Here is a 21,907-nt window from a genome sequence, read left to right as displayed (position 1 = left end):
GGCACTGATTATGATTTATGGTACACTGGGGCCCTGAATAATTTTCTATGGCATTTTGGGGCATTGATTATTGGGCATAGCAAATTTTGCTATGGGGCCCTCTGATTTCTAATTACGTTCCTGTTTTGTGGCTCCCAGTTTATTTTTTTTCTTCGGAAACGGGTCCAAGTGGCTCTTTTTGTCTTAAAGGTTGCAGACCCCTGGGTTAAATGAACAAAGCTTACTAGCAAACCAGTCAACTGCTTTAGTGTCGCCTATGAGACTTAAAACAGTTTGAGTTAACTCGCTGTGTGCTGACCTATAAAAAGCGTAAATATGCACAGGTTTCAGAACATCACTCATGACCTCTTCTCCCGTCACTGTGCTGCTTCATGGGCTTGTGGGAGAGACTCCTAAGAGTTTGCTCATGCTGTAAAAAAATCCCCTCCCTCCATGGCCTTTGCGCCCACCCACATCCATAGACACCGACCTACTTTCAGACACATAAATCTCCTTAGGCTGCTAAGGCTATTGCAGGAGTCTATGGAAATTTGAACACACTGCCTTCTAAGGAACTGGCTGTCTGGTGGGGCGGGGGGGGGGGGTTGCCCCCATGCCTCAGGACTAGAAAACCTTTGAGACCAGATATCTGGGGAGGTTTTTTTTGGTTTTGCTGACATTTAAAAGGGGAAATTAAAAAAATTCCTTCAGTAGCACCTTAAAGACCAACTAAGTTTTTATTTTGGTATGAGCTTTCGTGTGCATGCACACTTCTTCAGATACAGAAGTGTGCATGCACACGAAAGCTCATACCAAAATAAAAACTTAGTTGGTCTTTAAGGTGCTACTGAAGGAATTTTTTTAATTTTACTTCGATCCAGACCAACACGGCTACCTACCTGTAATTTAAAAGGGGAGCGTTTCTCCCTCTGCACCCAGCCACCTCCAAGTGTTCCAGTCCTCCTGCAATGGCTGTGATGCTCTGCTTGCCACCTACCCAACAGGTAAGATCAGGAATTCCAGGTATCTAGGTACTTCTGTGCATCATTGCAGGGTTCCTGCTTGCTCTCTTCACCCCCCCCCCATCTACCCAAGCAACACTTGGGAGCAGCTATAAGGCTTCTTTCACCAGAATCCCAACCAGAGTTAAGAAATCAGAGTTAAGAAACCCAGGTGGCGCTGTGGGTTAAACCACAGAGTCTAGGGCTTGCTGATCAGAAGGTCGGCGGTTCAAATCCCTGCAACGGTGTGAGCTCCCGTTGCTCGGTCCCAGGCAGCTCCTGCCCACCTAGCAGTTCGAAAGCACATCAAAGTGCAAGTAGCGGGAAGGTAAACTGCGTTTCCGTGCGCTGCTCTGGTTCGCCAGAAGCAGCTTTGTCATGCTGGCCACATGACCCGGAAGCTGTCTGCGGACAAACGCCGGCTCCCTCGGCCTATAGAGCGAGATGAGCGCCGCAACCCCAGAGTCGGACACGACTGGACCTGGTGGTCAGGGGCCCCTTTACCTTTTACCTATAAGGCTTCTTTCACCAGAATCCCAACCAGAGTTAAGAAATCAGCCAGGCTCCGTGAGTGTTTTGCGACTGCCATAGGTCCAATTGCGACCACGTGGAAATATCTGGGTGCCAGGTTGGTGACTGACGTCTCCATCCGACTGGCCCCTCCAACTTCCTTAAGCAGCTCAGCAGAAGAGCATATTTTTTGCTTTTGTATCCCACCCTTTTCTCCAATAAGTACATGGTTTACCCCATTCCTCAGTTAATCCCTACAATGACCCTGCGAGGTAGGTTAAGAGGGCTCCAAGGAGTTAGATGAGCTTCACGACTGAGGAGTTTTTGCGCTTCGAGGTCCTGGTCCAACACACTAACCACTGCACCCCACTGGCTCCCTAGAGTCGTCCTGCAAGGAGGCAGCTCTATAATTTAGGTAGGCAAATAAATATGGGGAAAGCTAAATGTCACTTGGAGCAGGATCTGAGATATTTCCCTTGGAGCTTGAATTTGGTTTATTCTGGATTTTTTAATTTGATCATAGAATTGTAGAGTTGGAAGGGTCCCCCATGGGTCATCTAGTCCAACCCCCTGCCATGCAGGAATGGTGTCTTAATGGATTGTAAACCGCTTTGACATTTTTTTTCTTTAAAATATAAAGCGGTATAGAAATGAAATTAATAATAATCAAACTCCATTGCAGAAAAAGGTGCCCAGACATTCTGTTGTGGTGACCGTAACCCAGGTTTAAGAGTTTCTAACAATGAATTCCCAGCAGGACTGTGCTCTTAGGAGCTTGGCTGAGACCTGGCTCACCTGCGGCCTTTGACTCCCAATGTCCCCCCCCCTGACTTACTGGTTGTGCTTTGGGGTGTGAGTTGTCATTCAGCAACACCTGGAGGGCCTGCATGTTCCCTATCCCTGCCTTGGAGAGATGCTTGCTCCCCACTCAAAACACTTTGGGGGGGGGGGGAGGTGCATGCAAAATGAAAGCAGGTTGGCATGAGCCAATAGCTGCAGAAAAGTTCTTCCTCCGCACGGTGCAGAATTAACCGCCACAAACTGGGATGGTGCCCTTGGTACATTTTATTACTGGTTTCCTATCCCACCCTTTCTCCAAGGAGTTCAAGCTGGAGTTCCTGGTTCTTTCACCACCTCATCTTATTAGCCTCACAACAGCCCTGCGAGGCAGGTTAGAAAAAGAGGTGGTGGCTGTCACCCAGTGAGCTTCATAGCTGAGCGGTGATTTGAGCCGTGGTCTCTCCCGGGTCCTAGCCCAGCACTCTAACCACTACACCGCACTGCCTCAAATGCCCACCATTTATGTTGGCAGGGAGAGCTGGTCTTGAACCCTTCCTGCTTCCCAGGAGCTCCTTTGGCTTAGCAGCCGTTTGGTCCGCTCAGGAGGGGTGGGGGTGGGAATCTCCCCTCCCGGCCACCAACAAAAACACAGAACAATGGGAGATCAAGGCAAATTCCAGGAAAAGCTGCCGGAAGCTCAGTGAAACACGCAGCTTGCTCCAGAGTTGCGCAATCTCCAAGAGCGCTCCTGTGCGCTCTGTTTTAAAAGAGGAGCACGCACTTGGTGCAGAAGGGCTGGGGGCTGATGGGAGATGTAGTCCAACACATCTGGGCGGCACCACGTGGGCTGGGGCAGGCTCCTCCCCCGCCAGTGTAGTCCGCGGACGGAGCAGCCTTTCTCAGCCTCGGGTACCCCCCCAGGTGCTTGCTGGACTACAACTCCCATCATCCTTAGCTAGCAGAACCACTTGGCCAGGGATGATGGGAACAACACATGGCGACCCAAAGTCGAAAAAGGCTGGTTAGAGTGCCGGAATGGGAGCTGGGAGAGACCAGGGTGCAAATCCCTGAGATGGACTACAAAAGCTCACCCTGGGGCGGGGGTGGCAGTCACTCAGCCCCTCTCAGCCCTAACCTACCTCGCAGGGACGGGTTGTTGCTGAGAAGCAGGGAGATTTGAACGATTTGCGCCGCCTTGAGCTGCTTGGGGAAAAAGGTGGGAAATTTAAATGCAACAAATAAATAAATGACCCAGGACAGCTACCCGGTACGGAGCCTGTTCGTTGCCCAACGATGCCCAAGGTCAAGAGGAGCCGGAGGCGGTTGCTGGCTCTTGCGGGGGTGAATATGGTGCTGGCGAGGCCAAGATGGCAGGTTCGATCCCCGTATGGGACAGCTCCATATTCTTGCATTGTACGGGGTTGGACTAGATAAGTGGTTCCCAACCTTTTTCTTCTTTTTTTGCCATGCCCCACCTGAGCACCTCTAAAATCCTGATGCCCCCCCCCCCTTGTGACATATAATGCACATTAACTGTTAACAACTCATTCTCGAATTGTCCCCCTTAAAAATCAAATTGCCCCCCTGTGGGGCGTGTGCCCCATGTTGGGAACCATAGAGAATCATCAAACTGGTCCTTTCCAAATCTACGATTCTGCTAATCCGGATTACCTATGAGCCAGGCGAGAAACAAAGAAGGGGCGGGGCTTGGCCATGGCCCCTCCCACACAGGGAGGATCCCCTCCCTACTTAAATCCACCTCCCGCTCGCACGCGCCTTTTGGATACCTTCTTCGAGGAGATACGCGAGCCGGCGCTGGAAGTGGGTTAGTCTTGTTGCCTTTCTCCCCCCTGCCCCCCTGCTCATGTTCCCACCCCTACCCCCCACCTCCCGCCTTCAGGGGAGGCCATAGAGCCGAGCCGCGCACTTTACGCGGAGACTGGGGAAGGGGCGCGCAGAAGCAGCGGGCGCCTCGCGGTCGGTGCGCCGCGCGCAGCACATTATGTTTGAAGCGCCCCGGGGCTTAAGGAGGGGTTTCCTCGTTTCTCCCTCCCTCTTGTCGTTTTAACTTTTTGTATGCCTTAAAATCATCTCCGATTGTTAGCATAGATCCGTCCAGTCATCTTTCACAGAGGTCCTTGGGGGTCGGCTCCCCAAACTCTGCTGCCTTTCACCGCCAGACCCCCGTTCTTTGCCTGGCCCCTTTCGACCTTGTGCTCATTGCCCAAATGGCTGTCTAAAACTCTTCTTGCTGAAGCTTACCATTGTAAAGGTAAACTGGCACCTCCTTATATATTAGTAAAGGTAAAGGGACCCCTGACCATTAGGTCCAGTCGTGACCGACTCTGGGGTTGTGCGCTCATCTCGCATTATTGGCCGAGGGAGCCGGCGTATAGCTTCCAGGTCATGTGGCCAGCATGGCAAAGCCGCTTCTGGCAAACCAGAGCAGCACATGGAAACACCGTTTACCTTCCCGTCCGTCACAGGGATTCGAACCTCCGACCTTCTGATCAGCAAGCCCTAGGCTCAGCGGTTTAACCCACAGCGCCACCTGGGTCCCTTCCCTTATATACTAAACACGCATTATTATTGTTATTTGGGAGCCCCATTACCGGTTTATACATTAAGTATATGTCAGCGTCTTCTTCACTGCACATCTTTAGGTGCCGGAGCGAAAATATTTCTCTTTGGTTGATCAACTTTTGATGGCTTTTAAAATGTGTTTGTGGGAGGGGAGATATTGGTTTGGTTTTATGGCGTATTTTGTTTTCTCGTTTTGTATTTTTCTGTTCTGAAGCACCCTGCGGTCTTCAGATGAAGGGCAATATACTACTACTACTACCACCACCACCACCACCAATAAGTGAACTTACTCCCCAAGGTTTGATTTGGAGCCCAGGGAAGAGAGCAAAGGTCACCAGGGAGCTTCACGGCTTAGTGGGGGATTTGAATCCGTGACTCTTCCCTGGTCAGAGTCCATTTCTCTCCTTCTCCATCTTTGAGCCATTGATTGGCTTAGCCCTGGGGTTGTGTGTATTGTGGTTCTTGTGGCGCAGTGAGACTTTCGCCTTGATTGCAGGCTGGAAAATGGGCTTAAAAGCGGACCTTTTTCGGAGCCCAAGTTGCTGCTCCCTGTTGCCTTCTTGCAAAGGGGGTGGGGTGGAAAACAGCTGATGGCACATGGTTAGTCAGTGGGGCTGACTTCTGAGAACTGGAGGAAAGGGGGAACTCCTCTGTGGCTAAGACTTGCCCAAGAGGCAGGCCTGTCATGAGATACAAGAAGTTCTTCACTGGAAAATGGCAGGAGTCAGGAGAAAGTCTGCACCATCTGGACTGTTCTATGGAGGCAGAAGAGCATGGATCAGGCCAGTGGCCTATCTATCCTGTTCTCAAAGCAGCCAGTTAGATGCCCCAAAGGGATGCCTGGGAGCAGGACCTGAACACAGGTTCACTTTCTGACAGTGAGAGCTGTTCGACAGTGGAGTGGCCTCCCTCGCAAGATGGTGGACTCTCCTTCCTTGGAGACATTTAGTGGTAAGCAGAGGTTGGATGGCCATCTGTGAGGGGTGCTTTATCGGAGATTCCTGCATAGCAGGGGGTTGGACTGGATGGCCCTTAGGGGTCCCTTCCAACCCTACACTTCTATGATTCTCCCCTCCTGTGGTTTCCAGCAACTGGTGTTCAGGATGGTGTGGTGGACTGGATGAGAGGGGCTGCTTGCCTGTTCTGGGTGGGGTTGAGCTCCCTCTGAAAGGTTCAGAGTTGGGGTGTGTGTGTGCCCCTGGATCCATCTTTGCCTCTGGAGTAGTAGTAGTAGTATTTTGTTATTTATACTCCGCACATCCGGCTGGGTTTCCCCAGCCACTCTGAGCGACTTCCAACAAATTATTAAAAATACAATAAAGCATCAAACATTAAAAACTTCCCTAAACAGGGCTGCCTTCAGATGTCTTCTAAAAGTCAGGTAAATGATTATTTCCTTGACATGTGATGGGAGGGTGTTCCACAGGGCGGGTGCCACCACCGAGAAGGCCCTCGGAAGTGGACCCCGGTGTCCGGGCTGGGTGATGGGGGTGGAGACACTCATTCAGGTATTCTGGGCCAATGCCGTTTAGGGAGCTCATGTACCCTCAGTGGCAAGGAGTGCCTTTGACATCAACTGCAGCTGTTCTTGGACCAGGGATGGTCTGTCCACGGTGATCCATGCACCGGCAGCCTTGATTATTGCAACACGCTCTTTGCAGGGCTATCCTTGGACCTGGTCTGGAGGCTCCAGCTGGTGCAGAATGCCACCCCTGGGTGGCTGTTGGGGAGAAAGTATTGCCAGCACATAATTTCGGTGCTCAAAAGTTTGCACTGGGCCAATGTTCTTGTTTTACTCAGCATGACTTTTATAAATTGCTCTAATCAGGGCCAGATTTAGGTTTGATGAGGCCCTAAGCTACTGAAGGTAATGGGGGCCCTTTAAATGACCAGCTGTCCTTTGTCGCCAACAATTTTTTGCTGTTTTCTGTGTTGAATGTATGCTATATGGTAATTTATTGACCTAATAGGAGTCTATGGAACCCAGGTGGCGCTGTGGGTTAAACCACAGAGCCTAGGGCTTGCTGATCAGAAGGTCGGCTGTTTGAATCCCTGCGACGGGGTGAGCTACCGTTGCTCGGTCCCAGCTCCTGCCAACCTAGGAGTTTAAAAGCACTTCAAAGTGCAAGCAGATAAATAGGGGGGGGGGGAGGTAAATGGCGTTTCCGTGTGCTGCTCTGGTTCACCAGAAGCGGCTTTGTCATGCTGGCCACATGACCTGGAAGCTGTATGCCAGCTTCCTCGGCCAATAATGCGAGATGAGCGCCGCAACCCCAGAGTCGGTCACGACTGGACCTAATGGTCAGGGGTCCCTTTACCTTTAATAGGAGCCTACACAACACAAAACATTCTTGCTGTATGTAGGTTTTATTTTAATTGTTTATCTTATATTTTGGAAATGTACATCCAGTTTTTTTCCTTTAATTTTTTTGGCGGCCCCATGAGAGTGGGGCCCTAAGCTAGAGCTTGTTTAACTTGTACGTAAATCCGGCACTGGCTCTAATGATTAATTGGATCAATGCGATACTGAGAGCCAGTGTGGTGTAGTGGAAGTCTCTCAGCCCCACCCACCTCACAGGGTGTCTGTTGTGGGGGAGGAGGGGAAAGGAGAATGTTAGCCGCTTTGAGACTCCTTCGGGTAGTGATGAAGCGGGATATCAAATCCAAACTCTTCTTCTCTTCTTCTTCCTGTCCAGAAAACCATCTCCCAGGGCCCAACACTTTCTTTCTTTCTTTCTTTTCTTCTTCCCTTTATATACCACCATTATCTTCCAAGGATCTCAAGATGTACAGTGGTACCCCACAAGACGAATGTCTCGCGCAACGAAAAACTCGCAAGACAGCGTTTTGCGTTGCACGAGGCGTCTCACAAAACGAAGTTTTATACGGCCGTGCTTCACAAGATGGGGATCCGCTGCCATTGCCGGCCCAGAATTTGCCCCCTCAGCAGCGCCGCCGCGCGCTTTCTCCCGCTCACCTCGGGCCGGCCTGGGATCGGCCCCTCAGCGCCGCCTCTGCTGATCAGCTGAGAAGCGGGTACAGTACAGTGTACTGAGTGTGTGTGTGTGTGTGTGTGGAGGCAAGACAAATAGGAATGCATTAATTAAATTTCAATGCATTCCTATGGGAAATCGTGCCTCGCAAGACAAAATTTTCGCAATACGAAACGACTCGCGGAACGAATTAATTTCGTCTTGCGAGGTACCACTGTACATGGTTTGCCTCCTCCCCATTTCACCCTCCTCACAACCCTGTGAGGTAGGTGACTAGCCCAAAGTCACCCAGGGAGTGGGGATTTGAACCCTGCTCTCTCAGGTCCAACACTCTTAAAACCCTTTATGCCACACTGTTTTCATTGGCCTTCCTCAATTGGGTGCCCTCTGTGTGTTTCGGATGTCCGGTCCCTTAGCTGGCGCAGGGTGAGGTAGCCCAACCCTTGAATGCTGAGTCTAGGTGTTTCTCGGGCATGCAAATATTGATCCCTTCTTTCTCCTCCTCTGCCACAGGGTCCTTGGGTGACCTTTGACCTTCCTCCCGCAGGTGTTGCTCCTCCCTTGCCAGAGCTGATGCTCAAGATGTCCTGCTCTCACGGGAGGACCACAAGAAGCCTCTTCGTCTGCCTGGCTCTCGTGACTCTGGGCGACACCCGACTTTCCTCGCGGAGAAAAGGTGAGCATCCTTGGCGGTTCCTCTGTGTGTTTTTATCCTCTGGCATCAAAGCAGATGGCTGTGATGGGATCTTTGTCTAGACTGAGCAAGGTTTCCCCAACTTGGGTCCCCAGCTGTTTTTGGACTACAACTCCCATCATCCCTAGTTAGTGGGACCCAGTGGTCAGGGATGATGGGAGTTGTAGTCCAAAAACAGCTGGGGACCCAAGGTTTGGGAAACACTGAGATTCCAATTTTTTTCAGATTCCCCACCCCCACCCCACCATTCCGTAAACTCATCCTCATAAACCTGCCTATTAAAAAAAAGCATTGTTCCGAATAGCGGTTTGCATAACCCACTATGGAAGAAAATAACTGTAAAATTCAAAGCAGTAGCAATTAATTGCACATTGATTCAAGGGTTACTGTACATCTGCGATAGGTGAAGCTTTGTGCATTTAAGTTATACATAAATATGTTATGCTACAAATTTCCTTTATGTTTTTGTCAGTAAAAAATGTGCAAATATATATTTTTCCATGCAGTGTTCTCTGCTGTATGTTGTGTTTATAGCTACAATATTAGTGGTGGACGTGCAAAAAGGCTAGAGCATTCTGGGAAATGATATATAATGAATTGAAAAAAATGTTTAAGATAACTTTTGTTAAAAAACAACAACCCAAAAAGCCTTTTTAATAGACATTACAGGAGAAGAAATACCAAAAGACTGTTTATGTATGCAACGACAGCTGCAAGAATGCTTTTTGGCCAACCAAGGAAGAGTGGAGAGTGAAAACGATGGACTATGCCAAAATGGCGAAAATGACTGGGAAGATCAGACACCAAGATGATAGTAAATTTAAAGAAGAATGGTATAAATTCATAGAGTACCTTAAGGAACAATGTAAACATTTAAAGACATTAGCGATGCTCATTATCGCTAGCCATTGGGCATGCTGGCTGCAGCGACTATTCCGTGCCCCTAAGCTGGTCTGCTGCCCTCTGGAAGATGCTGCCCCACCCAGATGGACAGGCTTGAATGTCGAGTGGCCGCCTGTCATCTATGCTTTAGCTCAGGTTCCTGCATTGCAGGGGGTTGGTCTGGATGACCCTTGGTGTCCCTTCCGACTCTACAGTTCTCCCAATTCTGTGTGCAGAGGAGGGTGACTGAGACGATCAAGGAAACAGAGTCGTATGAGGAATGGTTGAGGGAGCCGGGTCTGTTTCAGCCTGGAGATGACTGAGAGGCGACATGGGCATCCAATGAATGTTGGAAGATTTAGGGCTGATAAAGTACTTCTTCGCATTGTTAAACCATGGAACTCTCTCCCACAGGAGGCACTGATGCTTCACCAATCTGGCTTTTAAAAGGGGGTTAGGCAAATTCCCGGAGGTCTAGCAACAGTTCCTAGGCATGATGGCTCTGTTCTGCCTCCATGGCTGGAGGCAGCGATGCTTCTGAATGCCAGTTGCTGGAAACCCCAGGACAGGAGAGGGCTCTCATGCTCGGACCCTGCTTGCGGATTTCCCACAGGCATTTGGTTGGCCCCTGTGAGAACAGGATGCTGGACTAGACAGACTTCTGGCTTCATACAGCAGGAGGGTTTTCTCATGTTCCTGTGGCCATGTGATAGGAGAGCCATCTTCAAATTTCTCAAGGGCTGTCGCATGGAAGATGGAGCAAGCTTGTTTTCTCCTGCTCTGCAGGGCAGGACTCGAACCCATGGCTTCAACGCAATAAAGGAAATTCTGAGATTAGTAAGAACGTACGTTGTTTGACAGTGGAATAGAGGACTCTCCTTCCTTGGAGGTTTTTAGGAAGGGTTTGGATGGCCATCTGTCAAGGAATCTTCAGCTGTGATTCTTGCATCGCAGCGGGTTGGAGTGGATGACCCTTAGGGTCCCTTTCAACTGGTGGCAATGATTCGACCACTACTCTGATCAGTACAGTCGTACCTTGGTTTTCAAACAGCTTAGTTCTTGAACATTTTGGCTCCTGAACGCCGCAAACTCGGAAGTGACTGTTCCGGTTTGCGAACTGTTTTTGGAATCCGAACGTCCGACGGGGCTGCCGATTGGCTGCGGGAGCTTCCTGCAGCCAATCAGAAGCCACGCTTTGGCTTCCAAACATTTTGGAAGTCGAACGGACTTCTGGAACAGTTTCCGTTCGACTCCCAAGGTACGACTGTACATGAAATGGGGTGGGGGGTGGGGAGGCGCCTTCCTACTTCCCCTCTTGCTGATCACCTGCCTGTTGGGCGGCCGCCCCCTGGCTGTCGGAAGCTGAGAGAGGTGTGTGCATTGCCTTCTTGGTCTGCTTGCAGCTGGCTCCCCTGGGGAGACCCCTGGCTCCCTCTCCCCTCTTGGGAACAGGACTCAGGTGGAAACTGAGGTCTTTCCTTGTTGCATGTCTTGGAGCTCAAAACCTCAAGGGCCAGAGAACAGAGCGGAGTCGCCAGTCGGAAGCCGTCAACTGAGGCCGTTCCTCATCTGCATTCCCAGGACAAGCCAGCCTTGCTTCATGCCAGCACATCGGCTGCCAGAAACGTTCGCAGAATGGGGTTGTTGCAAGTTTCTTGAAAAACAGGTGTGTTGCAAGCTGAAGTTGGAGGCTGCTTTGGTCACAGGAGTTTGATCGTAGACTTCCTGTCAGCAACAGCGCTGAGGCCGAAATGCAAAACCGGGAAGAGGCTCGGCGAAGGCGGCACCTTCCTTTTTTTATCCCGAATTCGTGGATTCCCTGTTTTGCAATGTGTCTGTCTGCAGGGGTTTGTTGCCACACTGAGCCGTTACGCGGAATGAGGAAGAGAAGCAAGCTCTGACGTTTCATTGTGCTACGTGATTCTCTATTTTGTCTCTCTGTGCTCCAGCTTCCGACACTTGCTGGGCACTGCCCACTCTCTCTGCCCGCCCCCCGGTAAAGGTTTTTTTTTTAAAAAAAATCATTGTTAAATGTGTATAAAACAGAGGGAACAATTACAGGACTAGAGGAAAAACGGAAAGTTGAGAAACGAGACTATGGAATGAGGCACGTAGAATGAGTAGAGCACATGGCTTAAAATAACACACACAAAAAAAACCCGTGTAAATAATATCAGCATTATCTGATTATAAAGTCTACTTCCAGATTTGCCAGGCATGGGACAAGGGGAGTTTTGAAAATGATGATTTCGTTGTACATATAAGGAAGGACTGCCAAGTCATTTAAAAACCACCTGGAGGTTCTAGTCCCTGTTGAAATCTCAAATGATGGGTAATTTTCTCCATTGTGGCTACATTCCAGAGTAAGTGGTACCCAAGCATCTGGTGCAAGATTTTGGGCTGCTTTCCACCGAGTAGCAATTACTATCTCTGAGCTGCCAAGATCATATATAACCCTCTGCCAATGGTGATCTTTGCAATTACAGTGGTACCTCGGTTTATGAACACAATTGGTTCCGGAAGTCTGTTCATAAACTGAAGCGTTCATAAACTGAAGCGAGCTTTCCCATTGAAAGTAATGGAAAGTGGATTAATCTGTTCCAGACGGTCTGCGGAGTACTTAAACTGAAGCGTTCATAAACTGAAGCGAACTTTCCCATTGAAAGTAATGGAAAGTGAATTAATCCGTTCCAGATGGGTCCGCGGCGTTCATAAACCGAAAATTCATAAACCGAGGTTCCACTGTATGAGTGTTTGATAGATTTTGGCTCGGTCGGCAGAGCATGAGATCATTAATCTCAGAGTTATGGGTTTGAACCCTACGTTGGATTAAAGATTTCTGCATTGCAGGGGGTTGGACTGGATGACCCTCGGTGCCCCTTCCAACTCTACAATTCTATGATTCTTGAAAGGTGAGCTGAATTCTCCAGCCAGCATTTTTATTTGTATCCCGCCCTCCCCGGCCGAGGCCGGGCTCAGAGTGGCTCACGTCATAAAAACAACACAAAATGCATTAAAAAAACGGACATCAATTAATTAAAATACATCTTAAAGTTAATTCAGATGAGTTAAAATCTGGGCAGGTGGCAATTACCATGTTTCCACTGATCATGCAAGGACTTGTGAGCGGGTTGGAGGCCTCCTTCGGGCTTGTTTTATACCAATTCCCATGATCCCTATCTAAGTGGACCAGTAGTCAGGGATGATGGGAATTGTAGTCCAAAACATCTGGAGGGCCAAAGTTTGGGGATGCCTGTTTTATACATCTTGCAGGTCCTGTGGAAAGATGTGAAATCCCACAGGGCCCTGGTCTCACATGGGAGAGTGTTCTACCAGGCCGGGGCCACAACCGAAAAGGTTAGAGTCTTGGACTTGGACTTGAGAGAGACCAGGGTTCGAATCTCTCCACAGCCACGAAGCTCACCTTGGACTGCCTTTCAGCCTGAATTATAGGGAGATATGAACTTCCCAGTAGCCTGGACCTAATCTATATGGGGCAGTGGTTCCCAAAGTAAGGTGGGGAGGCAGTAGGATTACTTAGGAGGACACTGAGAGGTAAGGGGGCAGTGGGATGGGGGGGGGGTCTTGGAGGGGTACACAACTTCCAGGCTTTGAAAAGCTGCTATCATTGGATCAAGTTCATCTATTTTGTTGAATTCGTTAAACAAAGTAGTTTTAATTGACTTTTTGCATAAAATGGGCAACTAATTGGTACTGTTTTGAATTTTATTGCGTGATAGTCTGAAAAATGCTTTTTTTGTAGATTTAGGGTGAGGGGTGATGGGGATGAGCTTATGGAACCAAGGTGGAGGCAGTGGCCCCCAAAGGTTTGGGAACCACTGGACGCAGAGACTGGACGAGGGCTTTATAGCTCATAGCCAGCACTTTGAAATTGTCATAGAAGTTATAGAATCATAGTGTTGGAAGGGGACCCCAAGGGTCATCTAGCCCAACCCCCTTCAATGCAGGAATCTCCCCCCCCCCCGCCCCCAGCGTAGGACTCAAACCCACAACTCTGAGATTAAGAGCCTTATGCTCTACCGACTGAGTTATCCCAGCTTGTCTGGATGATTCTCTCAGCTCCTTAGATGCCTTAAGGAATCTATTTTTAATATCCTTTTAGGGCCTGTTGCAAGGTCTCTGTTGCTGGTGTCTCAGGAACTGGGCCACCGCAACACACTCAGGGATTTGGGGGGCGTTGGGCTTTCAAAAAAGCTGAGCTTTGGGTTTGCCCATTTCCTGTGTGCTTCATTAGATCTTTTTCCTCTGACTCCAGGGTGTGTACCACCAGACCCGCCCGCTCACAGCACCTACCGATGCCAGGCCCCCCTATGCCAGGAGCCTCCCCCAGACTCGATCCTGTTCAAACCTGAAACGGTGCTGGAATTCTACTGCCAACCTGGATACGTCGCAACCATCACGCCAGCCCTCGCCATCTGCCAAGGAGGGCAGTGGAATATGTTGACAGACTTTGCTTGCATGCCCCAAGGAAGTAAGTGCTGTGATCTCTCCCTCTCCCTGCTCCCCCACCCAGAATCAAAATGCAAAGGGAAGAATAATTTGTGTATCCGGTTTGCCAAATCAGAGATGACCCAGGAACAGCTCCTTGAGGCTTTGACTGACTCCCCTGCAAAGGAAGGTTGTGGTGTCTTGTGTTTGTTTGTTTTTTTAAAAAAAGTTTAGTCCAGAGTTTCCCAAACCTTGGGTCTCCAGCTGTTTTTGGACTACAGTTCCCATCATCCTTGATCACTAGTTCTGTTAGCTAGGAATGATGGGAGTTGTAGTCCAAAAAACACAGCTGGAAACCCTGGTTTAGAGAAAAAGTGAGGAAGAGGGGGACAGGATGGGAGTTTATAAAATGATGCATGGTATTCAAGAAAGAGGGCAGGGGGCAGCTTTTCTCCCTGTCATGTAACGCTAGAACTCGTGGGCACCCAGTGAAGCTGACCGTTGGGAACTATCGGGGCAGACAAACGCAAGTCTTTCTACGTCCAGCATATAAACTGTGGAACTCACTCCTGCAGGATTTGTGGAGGAGGAGAGGGCTATTGATGGCTCCTAGCCAGGATGGCTGTGCTCTGCCCTCCATAGTTGGAGGCAGCAATGCTTTGGCATCCCAGTTGCTGGAAACCCCAGGAGGGGAGAGGGCTCTTGTGCTGGACTCCTGCTTGTCGTGTTTCCCAGTGGCGCATCTCCTTGGCCACTGAGATAATAGGATGCTGGACTAGATGGGCCACTGGCCCGATCCAGCAGGCTGTTCTCATGCAATATTTCAAGTGGTGTGTGATCCATGGTGCTGGGTGCATGGCTAGCATTGCACCCCACATCCTCTGAAGTTGCAAGGGAGGCTTCTCCTTGTGTTGCCCGGTCGGTGTGTCGTGGCCCAGTCCTGAGTGCCATTCATACAGGATCCAAAATTCGGATTCCCTGGGCTCAGAAATCAAGCCTCTCCACGGTTTGGTCGCCATCTTGTGGACAGAATCGCAACAGCAGTTCACTCTGTCACCCAGAGTTTTGCAGGTGGCTGGCATTAGCTGCCAAGGAGAGGAAGAATCTGACTTTGCAGATGGTTGTTGGGCTCAGGGATGATGAGTCGACTTGCAGTCCAGCAACATTTGCAGGGCACCAGATTGGCTGTTCCTACAGCCACTGGAAAGGAGTGTTCAAATTTTAATCCCGGGGATATGAATTCAGACTCATTCTGATTCGCATTTATTTGGGTCCAATTTATTTGAGAGAGTTGTCTGCTTCGCAAAGTTGCTCAGGATTGGGTTGGGGGCCTTAGCGAGCCAACTTTCAAGTATGCAAGCTTTTGAGTCCAACGGAGTTCTTGGTCTATTGGCAGCGGTGGGTGTCGGCTGCCCTGCTACAGTATAGGGATGGTTGCTGTTTATTGTTGCTGCTGACCTTGTGTGTAATCGTCCTGCCAGGGCCCTCAGGGTGGTCTAAGATTTAAAATATTCCAGCAGCGAAATGAATCTCAGTGTTCGGGTGGCAGAATGCATGCAGGCTTCTCAAACACACCACCCCTGTTAGGATGGGCAGCTGGCCTGGATGGGCCAGTTTGGGTCGTTCCTGTCACCAGACATTTTTGACACCTCTTGCCCTAACCTTGATTGGCGCACCAAGAGGCAGCTTGCCTTATTCTTCCATCTGTGTAGGTCTGCCCTCCCTGTTCAGTTTTGGGCACTGATACCCGCAATCCTTAACCAACAATTTCCCACCTTCCTAAGGGTCTCCATTAAAATCTCTCCTGCCTCCTCACCCAACCCCTGCAGCTCCACGTCCTGACGCCTTCCTCTCCGCTGCCTCCGTCCCCGTGGTGCTTGCTGCCGCCGTGGTCTTTTCCGCCATCCTGGTGACGGTTGTGGCTTGCGTTCTCCTGAAGACGAGACTCCACGTCTGCCGCTGCCTCAGGTGAGTGTGAGCAAACTCCAAGGGTGGATCCTGTTTGTAGTGTGCTACCTTACACTGTCAAAGTGTATTTATTTTACAGTATGTGTTATAAGGGGGGGGGGGAACTGCTCCCTTTTCCTTATGGGGTATCCAAGAGCCTGTATAGAGTCATTAAGTGGGTTCCCTATCAGTAGGAGAAAATAACAGAGGCCAACTAGAGAATATTGAGAAGCAAAGTAGCTAGTAAGCCTGATCTTTATTAAACTGTTGCAACAGGGTCCCCACTCACCACATGCAGGAGGAGGGAGAAGGAACCCAGAACAATGGTGCGCAAGCCCTTATATAGATTCTTGAAATTGCCCACCTTGTAGCCCAAGACCACCCCCCAAAAAAACATCATACATACATCATAGAAGGAGGTGATCTACAGCAGAAATCCTGCTTTTCCAGGATACCTGCTAATGGTCACTGATTGCTTTACTTGGGCAGTTTGGCCATTCTTTTGTGATGGTAAATACTTTAATTCCTGAATCCAGGTCACAGGCTCACCCTTTTCATACACAAATGTGTCCTTAAGACGGGATTTGCAAGCAAAAGACAATGGGGAGGCTTTCCCCATTTCCCTCCCTTCCTGCAGAGGAATATTTGAGGTCATTGGGAGAGTCAAAATGGCTTCAGGATTGCTCTCCCGTGCTATTTCAGAAACATGGCTCATATATTTAGATATGTGTGCATTTATGAATATTTAATCTATATTTGAGACCTTAAAATTCTTATAACATACTCAAGACTGCTGTTTTAAAAAATGAATAGCTGCATACAGATATTTTTTTAAATGAATAGATTTTCCCTTTTTACACACCTTTCCTCCCTTTTGCAAGCTGCGGGGGTCACACTTTGCTCGGGCTTTTAGAGAACTTTGGTGCAAAGACCCTCACGGTGCTGTTTCTCCCCCCCCCAGTTCCTATGAGCACCTGGACGACCAGTGGGAGCAAATAGAAGAGCCTGATGTGCCGGGACTAGACTGCAGCGGAGGCCCCCTCCCCTCGTACGAAGAGGCCGTCTCTGGTCCCACGGGGAGCCCACGGCTTTCCCAGGAAGCCTGGGCCCGCCCAGATCTCTGCGGCCTTGGAGAGGAGCCCCCTTCCTATCAGGACTCCTTAGGGGCAGCTTCTGCTGAATCTGGATCTCCCCCAGCAAGAGAGTCACCCTCCCAGCTCCCTGCACCACTCTTGCCCCCAGGTGTTGGAAAGAAGGACGGTCCTTAGCCCAGGTTCCAGGGCTTTTGTTGAGTCGCCTTGGAGCTCCTCCACCCCTTTCCAAGTGGCTCCTTGTACAATCTTGGGGGGATTACGGGGGTGCCCTAAGGAAGCGCTGCTATTGGAGGGCTGCAGTGGGCGGAGCGATACATCCGCCAATGGGGGACTGAGTTGATACCCCGGACAATGGCCCTGCGGCAGTGGAGCCATATTGTAGATTCATTGGGCTGCTTGGTTTTCCGTGTCGGGACGCAAGTAGGAATTCTGTCCTGAAAATTCTTGGTTTGTTTGGTGGTTGTTTTTTTCTTAATTTACGTTTTCATTTTATTTTAAAGCCTTTTTTAAAAATTAATTTTATTTCCCAAAGCAAAATGTGAGTGTTTGGATATAGGGGAAACTCATTGTTCCTTCTCTCCAAAGCCTTTATTGCCTGCTGTGCTCAGAAATCACACAGCTTGGATGGAGGCTGCATTGTGTGCTTGGAGGGGACCAGTTTGGACCTGCCACGGACTGGTCCCTTGCCCCAGTTATGGATGGAAGTCTTGGCCCAAATGGCTCGGGGGGACCGGTTCATATATTGACTCCCTCTGCTGAATTTGGTTCTGCAGGAGCAGACTTGTGACTTTGCTGAAGAGGCCAGCCTGAAAGCAGTATTGACATTTGCAAGAACTCTGGGTTTATCGGCCCACGTTGTCTGAGTGTACACTCTCCGATATACTTTCGAATGCTGGTTGTGGTGTTCAGAGATTTATTTTTTAAAAAGCAATTAAAACTTGATTCATTCTACACTTGTGGATTATTTTTTACATCTGCCTAGAGCAGAAGTCAGCAAACCTTTTCAGCAAGGGGCCGGTCCACAGTCCCTCAGACCTTGTGGGGTGCCGGACTATATTTTGAAGAAAAAAAAATGAACGAATTCCTTTGCCCCACAAATAACCCAGAGATGCATTTTAAATAAAAGCACACATTCTACTCATGTAAAAACACACTGATTCCCGGACCGTCTGCAGGCCGGATTTAGAAGGCGATTGGGCCGCATCCAGCCCCTGGGCCTTAGTTTGGGGACCCCTGGCCTAGAGTTTGTGGACGTTTTGGGGGAAAAAAATCTGCAAAGCGTTAAAAGTCGGGACCGGGATAAGTTCCGGGGTGTAGAAAGCCCCCCCCCCTGATGTACTTATTACAAATTGTTTCTGAATGGCTGGTTATATAGATGTCGGCCCCGTGTGCAGCAGCTGGGGGAAAGGCAAATTCCATGCGAGAGATCATTAGGAAAGGAAGTGAATATCAAACTGCTGATGTCATAATGCCATTGTACAAATCTAGGGCGCAGCCTCATTTGCACACAGTGTACAGTTCTGGTCACCTCAACTCAAAAAGGATATCGCAGAGTTGGAAAAGGTTCGGGAAAAGGCAACCCAAACGACCAAGGGGCTGGAGCGACTCCTGTGAAGAAAAGTTTGCAGTGTTGGGGGCTTTCTAGTTGAGAGAAAAGGCGAGGAAGAGGCTACATTTATAAAATTCTGCATTGCAAGGAGAAAGCAGAGAGAGAGAGAAGCTTTTCTCCCTCTCTCATAACACACCTATATAAAAAAATACTTCTTCAGTTTAATTTTCCTTTCCTAATGATGGAATTTGCCTTTTTCACAGTCGCCGCACACTGACTTTGCCTCTTCTTTGAGCTCTCCGCTATGACCCCCAAGGTCTCGTTCCCGGCCCACCACTTCCAGTTCAGACTCCGTAAGGGTATATGTCAAATTAACATTATTATATTTTTGCTCACTTTACCCTCGCTTCCGTTGAATTGCTTTTGCCATTTTGCTGCCCGTTCTCTCCGTTTGGAGAGGTCCTTTTGGAGCTCTTCGCAATCTCTTTCCGTTCTGATAATTTAGTGCCGTCGGCAAAGCTGGTCACCTCACACTGCTCAACTCCAAATCCTCTATGAACAAGTTCCAAAGCACAGGTCCCAATACTGATTCTTGGGGGAGGCTCAACCCCTAACCCTAACCCAGCCACATGGGATGGGTATAAATAAAATTGTTATCAGGAATAACTTTCTGACGGTAAGAGCTGTTTGACAGCGGAAAGGACTCCCTTGGGAGGTGGTGGACTCTCCTTCCTTGGAGGTATTTAAGCAGAGGTTGGATGGCCATCTGTGAGGGATGATTTAGCTGAAATTCCTGCATTGCAGGGCGTTGGACTAGATGATCCCGTAGGGCCCCTTCCAACTCCAATTGGGCTCAATAATAATAATACAATAATTTTTTTATTTATATCCCGCCCATCTGGTTTCCCCAGCCACTCTGGGCAGCTTACAACATACGTAAAAACACAACAAAGCACCAAACATTTAAAGAACAAAATGTCCTATACGAGCAACAAACCAACCAACAAATCAATAGAAACCAGTAACAACAACAATATTAACAATAATAAACAGTTTACAGCTATACCCAAATTAAAATAACCGCCAACACCAACTAAACATTTAACCAACACCAACCCGACGAAAGCAAAACAGAGGAATCAAAATCCGAACCATTTAAAACATTTTAGAAAGTAAGGTAGGGGATTTCTAGATTTGAATAATGAACTTTTAGTTTTGTTGATGTTGCGTCCTGATGGCACATGCTTTGGCGATCCTCTGATACAACAATGCTTCCCTCTCACACCAGGTCCTGGGCACCACTCAGGATCAAGTCCAGGGTCGTCCCTTGCCCTCTGGTTGGTTCCAGCACTAACTGTTCTACTGCACACACATTTTAGGGTGTCTAGGAATGCAGTAGCTAGACTGGTGACTGGGAGGGGTCAGCAAGACCACATAACACCCGTCTTGAAAGACCTACATTTGCTCCCAGTACGTTTCCGAGCAAAATTCAGAGTGTTGGTGCTGACCTTTAAAGCCCTAAACAACCTCAAAGGCCCAGTATACCTGAAGGAGCATCTCCACCCCCATCATTCAGCCTGGACACTGAGGTCCAGCACCGGGGCCTTCTGGCAGTTCCCTCCCTGCAAGAAGTGAGGGTACAGGGAACCAGGTAGAGGGCCTTCTCGGTGGTGGCGCCCATCCTGTGGAACACCCTCCCATCAGATGTCAAGGAAATAAACAACTATCTAACGTTTAGAAGACATCTGAAGGCAGCTCTGTTTAGGGAAGTTTTCAATGACTGTTGTTGTTGTTGTTGTTGTTGTTACAACTTTGGTATTACTGGAACACAGATGAGCCAGCCAATGCAATTCTGGGCTGCATCAATAGGAGTACAGCATCTAGATCAAGGGAAGTAATAGTACCACTATATTCCGCTCTGGTCAGACCTCACCTGGAGTACTGTGTCCAGTTCTGGGCACCACAGTTCAAGAAGGATACTGACAAGCAGGAACGTGTCCAGAGGAGGGCAACTAAAATGGTCAAAGGCCTGGAAACGATGCCTTATGAGGAATGGCTTAGGGAGCTGGGCATGTTTAGCCTGGAGAAGAGAATGTTAAGGGGTGATATGATAGCCACGTTCAAATAAAGTAAAGGATGCCATATAGAGGAGGGAGAAAGGTTGTTTTCTGCTGCTCCAGAGAAGCAGACACAGAGCAATGGATTCAAACTACAAGAAAGAAGATTCCACCTAAACATTAGGAAGAACTTCCTGACAATAGGAGCTATTCGACAGTGGAATTTGCTGCCAAGGAGTGTGGTGGAGTCTCCTTCTTTGGAGGTCTTTAAGCGGAGGCTTGACAGCCATCTGTCAGGAATGCTTTGATGGTGTTTCCTGCTTGGCAGGGGGTTGGACTGGATGGCGCTTGTGGTCTCTTCCAACTCTATAATTCTATGAAGTCACCTGTTAATGCAATGTTTCCCCTTCAAGATGCTCCCTTGAGTTCATTCCTCATCTCGAGGTCTTGAGCATCTTGATCAGGGAGATGGTAGCACGTCCCCAGCACTAAGCTGCTCTTAGGCCCTGGAATCGCCCCCCGCAATGATTCTGCAGAGACGTGTGTCCCTTCGGGGATCTCTCGCTTGCTGGACTCAGCCCTGCCTTTGATGTACATGGTGACACATCTCCGCCGGCTCACTGCTGAGCTCTGCAGGACAAGGCAGTTGTTTATGCGAGGTGGGGTTCACTCACTGCCGGGAGAGTTGACGGTCTAAGCTCTCCCATTGATCGGGGAAGGTAAACACTACTCTGGGTGCGCCCCTAGACAGATGCACCTGTATGGATCCACTTCCTTTTGCCCTGGGTGGGATCAGCTAACTGCTTGCTGAACCTGTTTTGTAGGCAGGTCTCCTTCATGCAGCTTTACCCTGGAATGCAAAAGACAACAGAGAGATCTTCTGTTGCAAGTGGTTCTTGTTATATAGACCAACTGTCCAGGACATCTAGGCTTTCAGGGTGGTGGGATTTTGGCAGGTGCAAATTCTATCAATTCTGCTTCATAGAGAATCATCGGACGGCTGGTCCACCTAGTTTAGTGTTGACTGGTTTGCAAACTAATGCCAGTGTATTGGAAGAAGCAAAGATCACCAGTGTTGAAGCAATGATTCTTCAACATTAGCTTCGTTGGACTGGTCATGTTGTGCGGATGCCTGATGATCGTCTTCCAAAGCAACTGCTCTATTCCAAATTTAAAAATGGAAAGCGTAATGCTGGTGGTCAACAAAAGAGGTTTAAAGACTCTCTCAAGGCAAATCTAAAAAAATGTAGTTTAAACACTGACAACTGGGAAACACTGGTCTGCGAGCGCTCCAGTTGGAGAACAGCCTTTACCAAAGGTGTCATGGGCTTTGAAGACACTTGAACTCAGGACGCAAGGGAGAAATGTGCTAAGAGGAAGGCACACTTG

General features: G+C 49.0%; 2 protein-coding genes across 2 annotated transcripts in view; one reads left to right on the top strand and one right to left on the bottom strand.

Moving 5' to 3' along the window:
- The window catches only part of LOC132592278 (uncharacterized), a 436,287-nt gene that overhangs the window by 4,577 nt on the left and 409,803 nt on the right, over positions 1-21,907 (bottom strand). The window lies entirely within an intron of this gene.
- LOC132592247 (sushi domain-containing protein 4-like) lies at positions 3,984-17,847 on the top strand. The gene is made up of 5 exons (XM_060275245.1): positions 3,984-4,091; positions 8,360-8,522; positions 13,699-13,914; positions 15,701-15,839; positions 16,780-17,847. The coding sequence occupies exons 1-5, from the start codon at positions 3,984-3,986 to the stop codon at positions 17,084-17,086; spliced, it is 933 nt and encodes a 310-aa protein (XP_060131228.1). The 3' UTR covers positions 17,087-17,847.

This window comes from Zootoca vivipara, chromosome 6, assembly GCF_963506605.1.
Source record: "Zootoca vivipara chromosome 6, rZooViv1.1, whole genome shotgun sequence".
Lineage (NCBI taxonomy): Eukaryota > Metazoa > Chordata > Lepidosauria > Squamata > Lacertidae > Zootoca > Zootoca vivipara.
Note: the sequence above shows the minus strand (reverse complement) of the source record. Positions and strands in the feature narration are given on the sequence as shown.

What these genes read in the sequence shown, in the direction of transcription:
- LOC132592247 (XM_060275245.1), top strand. Translation starts at nt 3,984, where the DNA reads ATGGCCCCTCCCACACAGGGAGGATCCCCTCCCTACTTAAATCCACCT. An exon ending in TGCTTGCATGCCCCAAGGAA is followed by an intron (nt 13,915 to 15,700) that starts GTAAGTGCTGTG and finishes CAACCCCTGCAG; the next exon opens with CTCCACGTCCTGACGCCTTC. An exon ending in CACGTCTGCCGCTGCCTCAG is followed by an intron (nt 15,840 to 16,779) that starts GTGAGTGTGAGC and finishes TCCCCCCCCCAG; the next exon opens with TTCCTATGAGCACCTGGACG.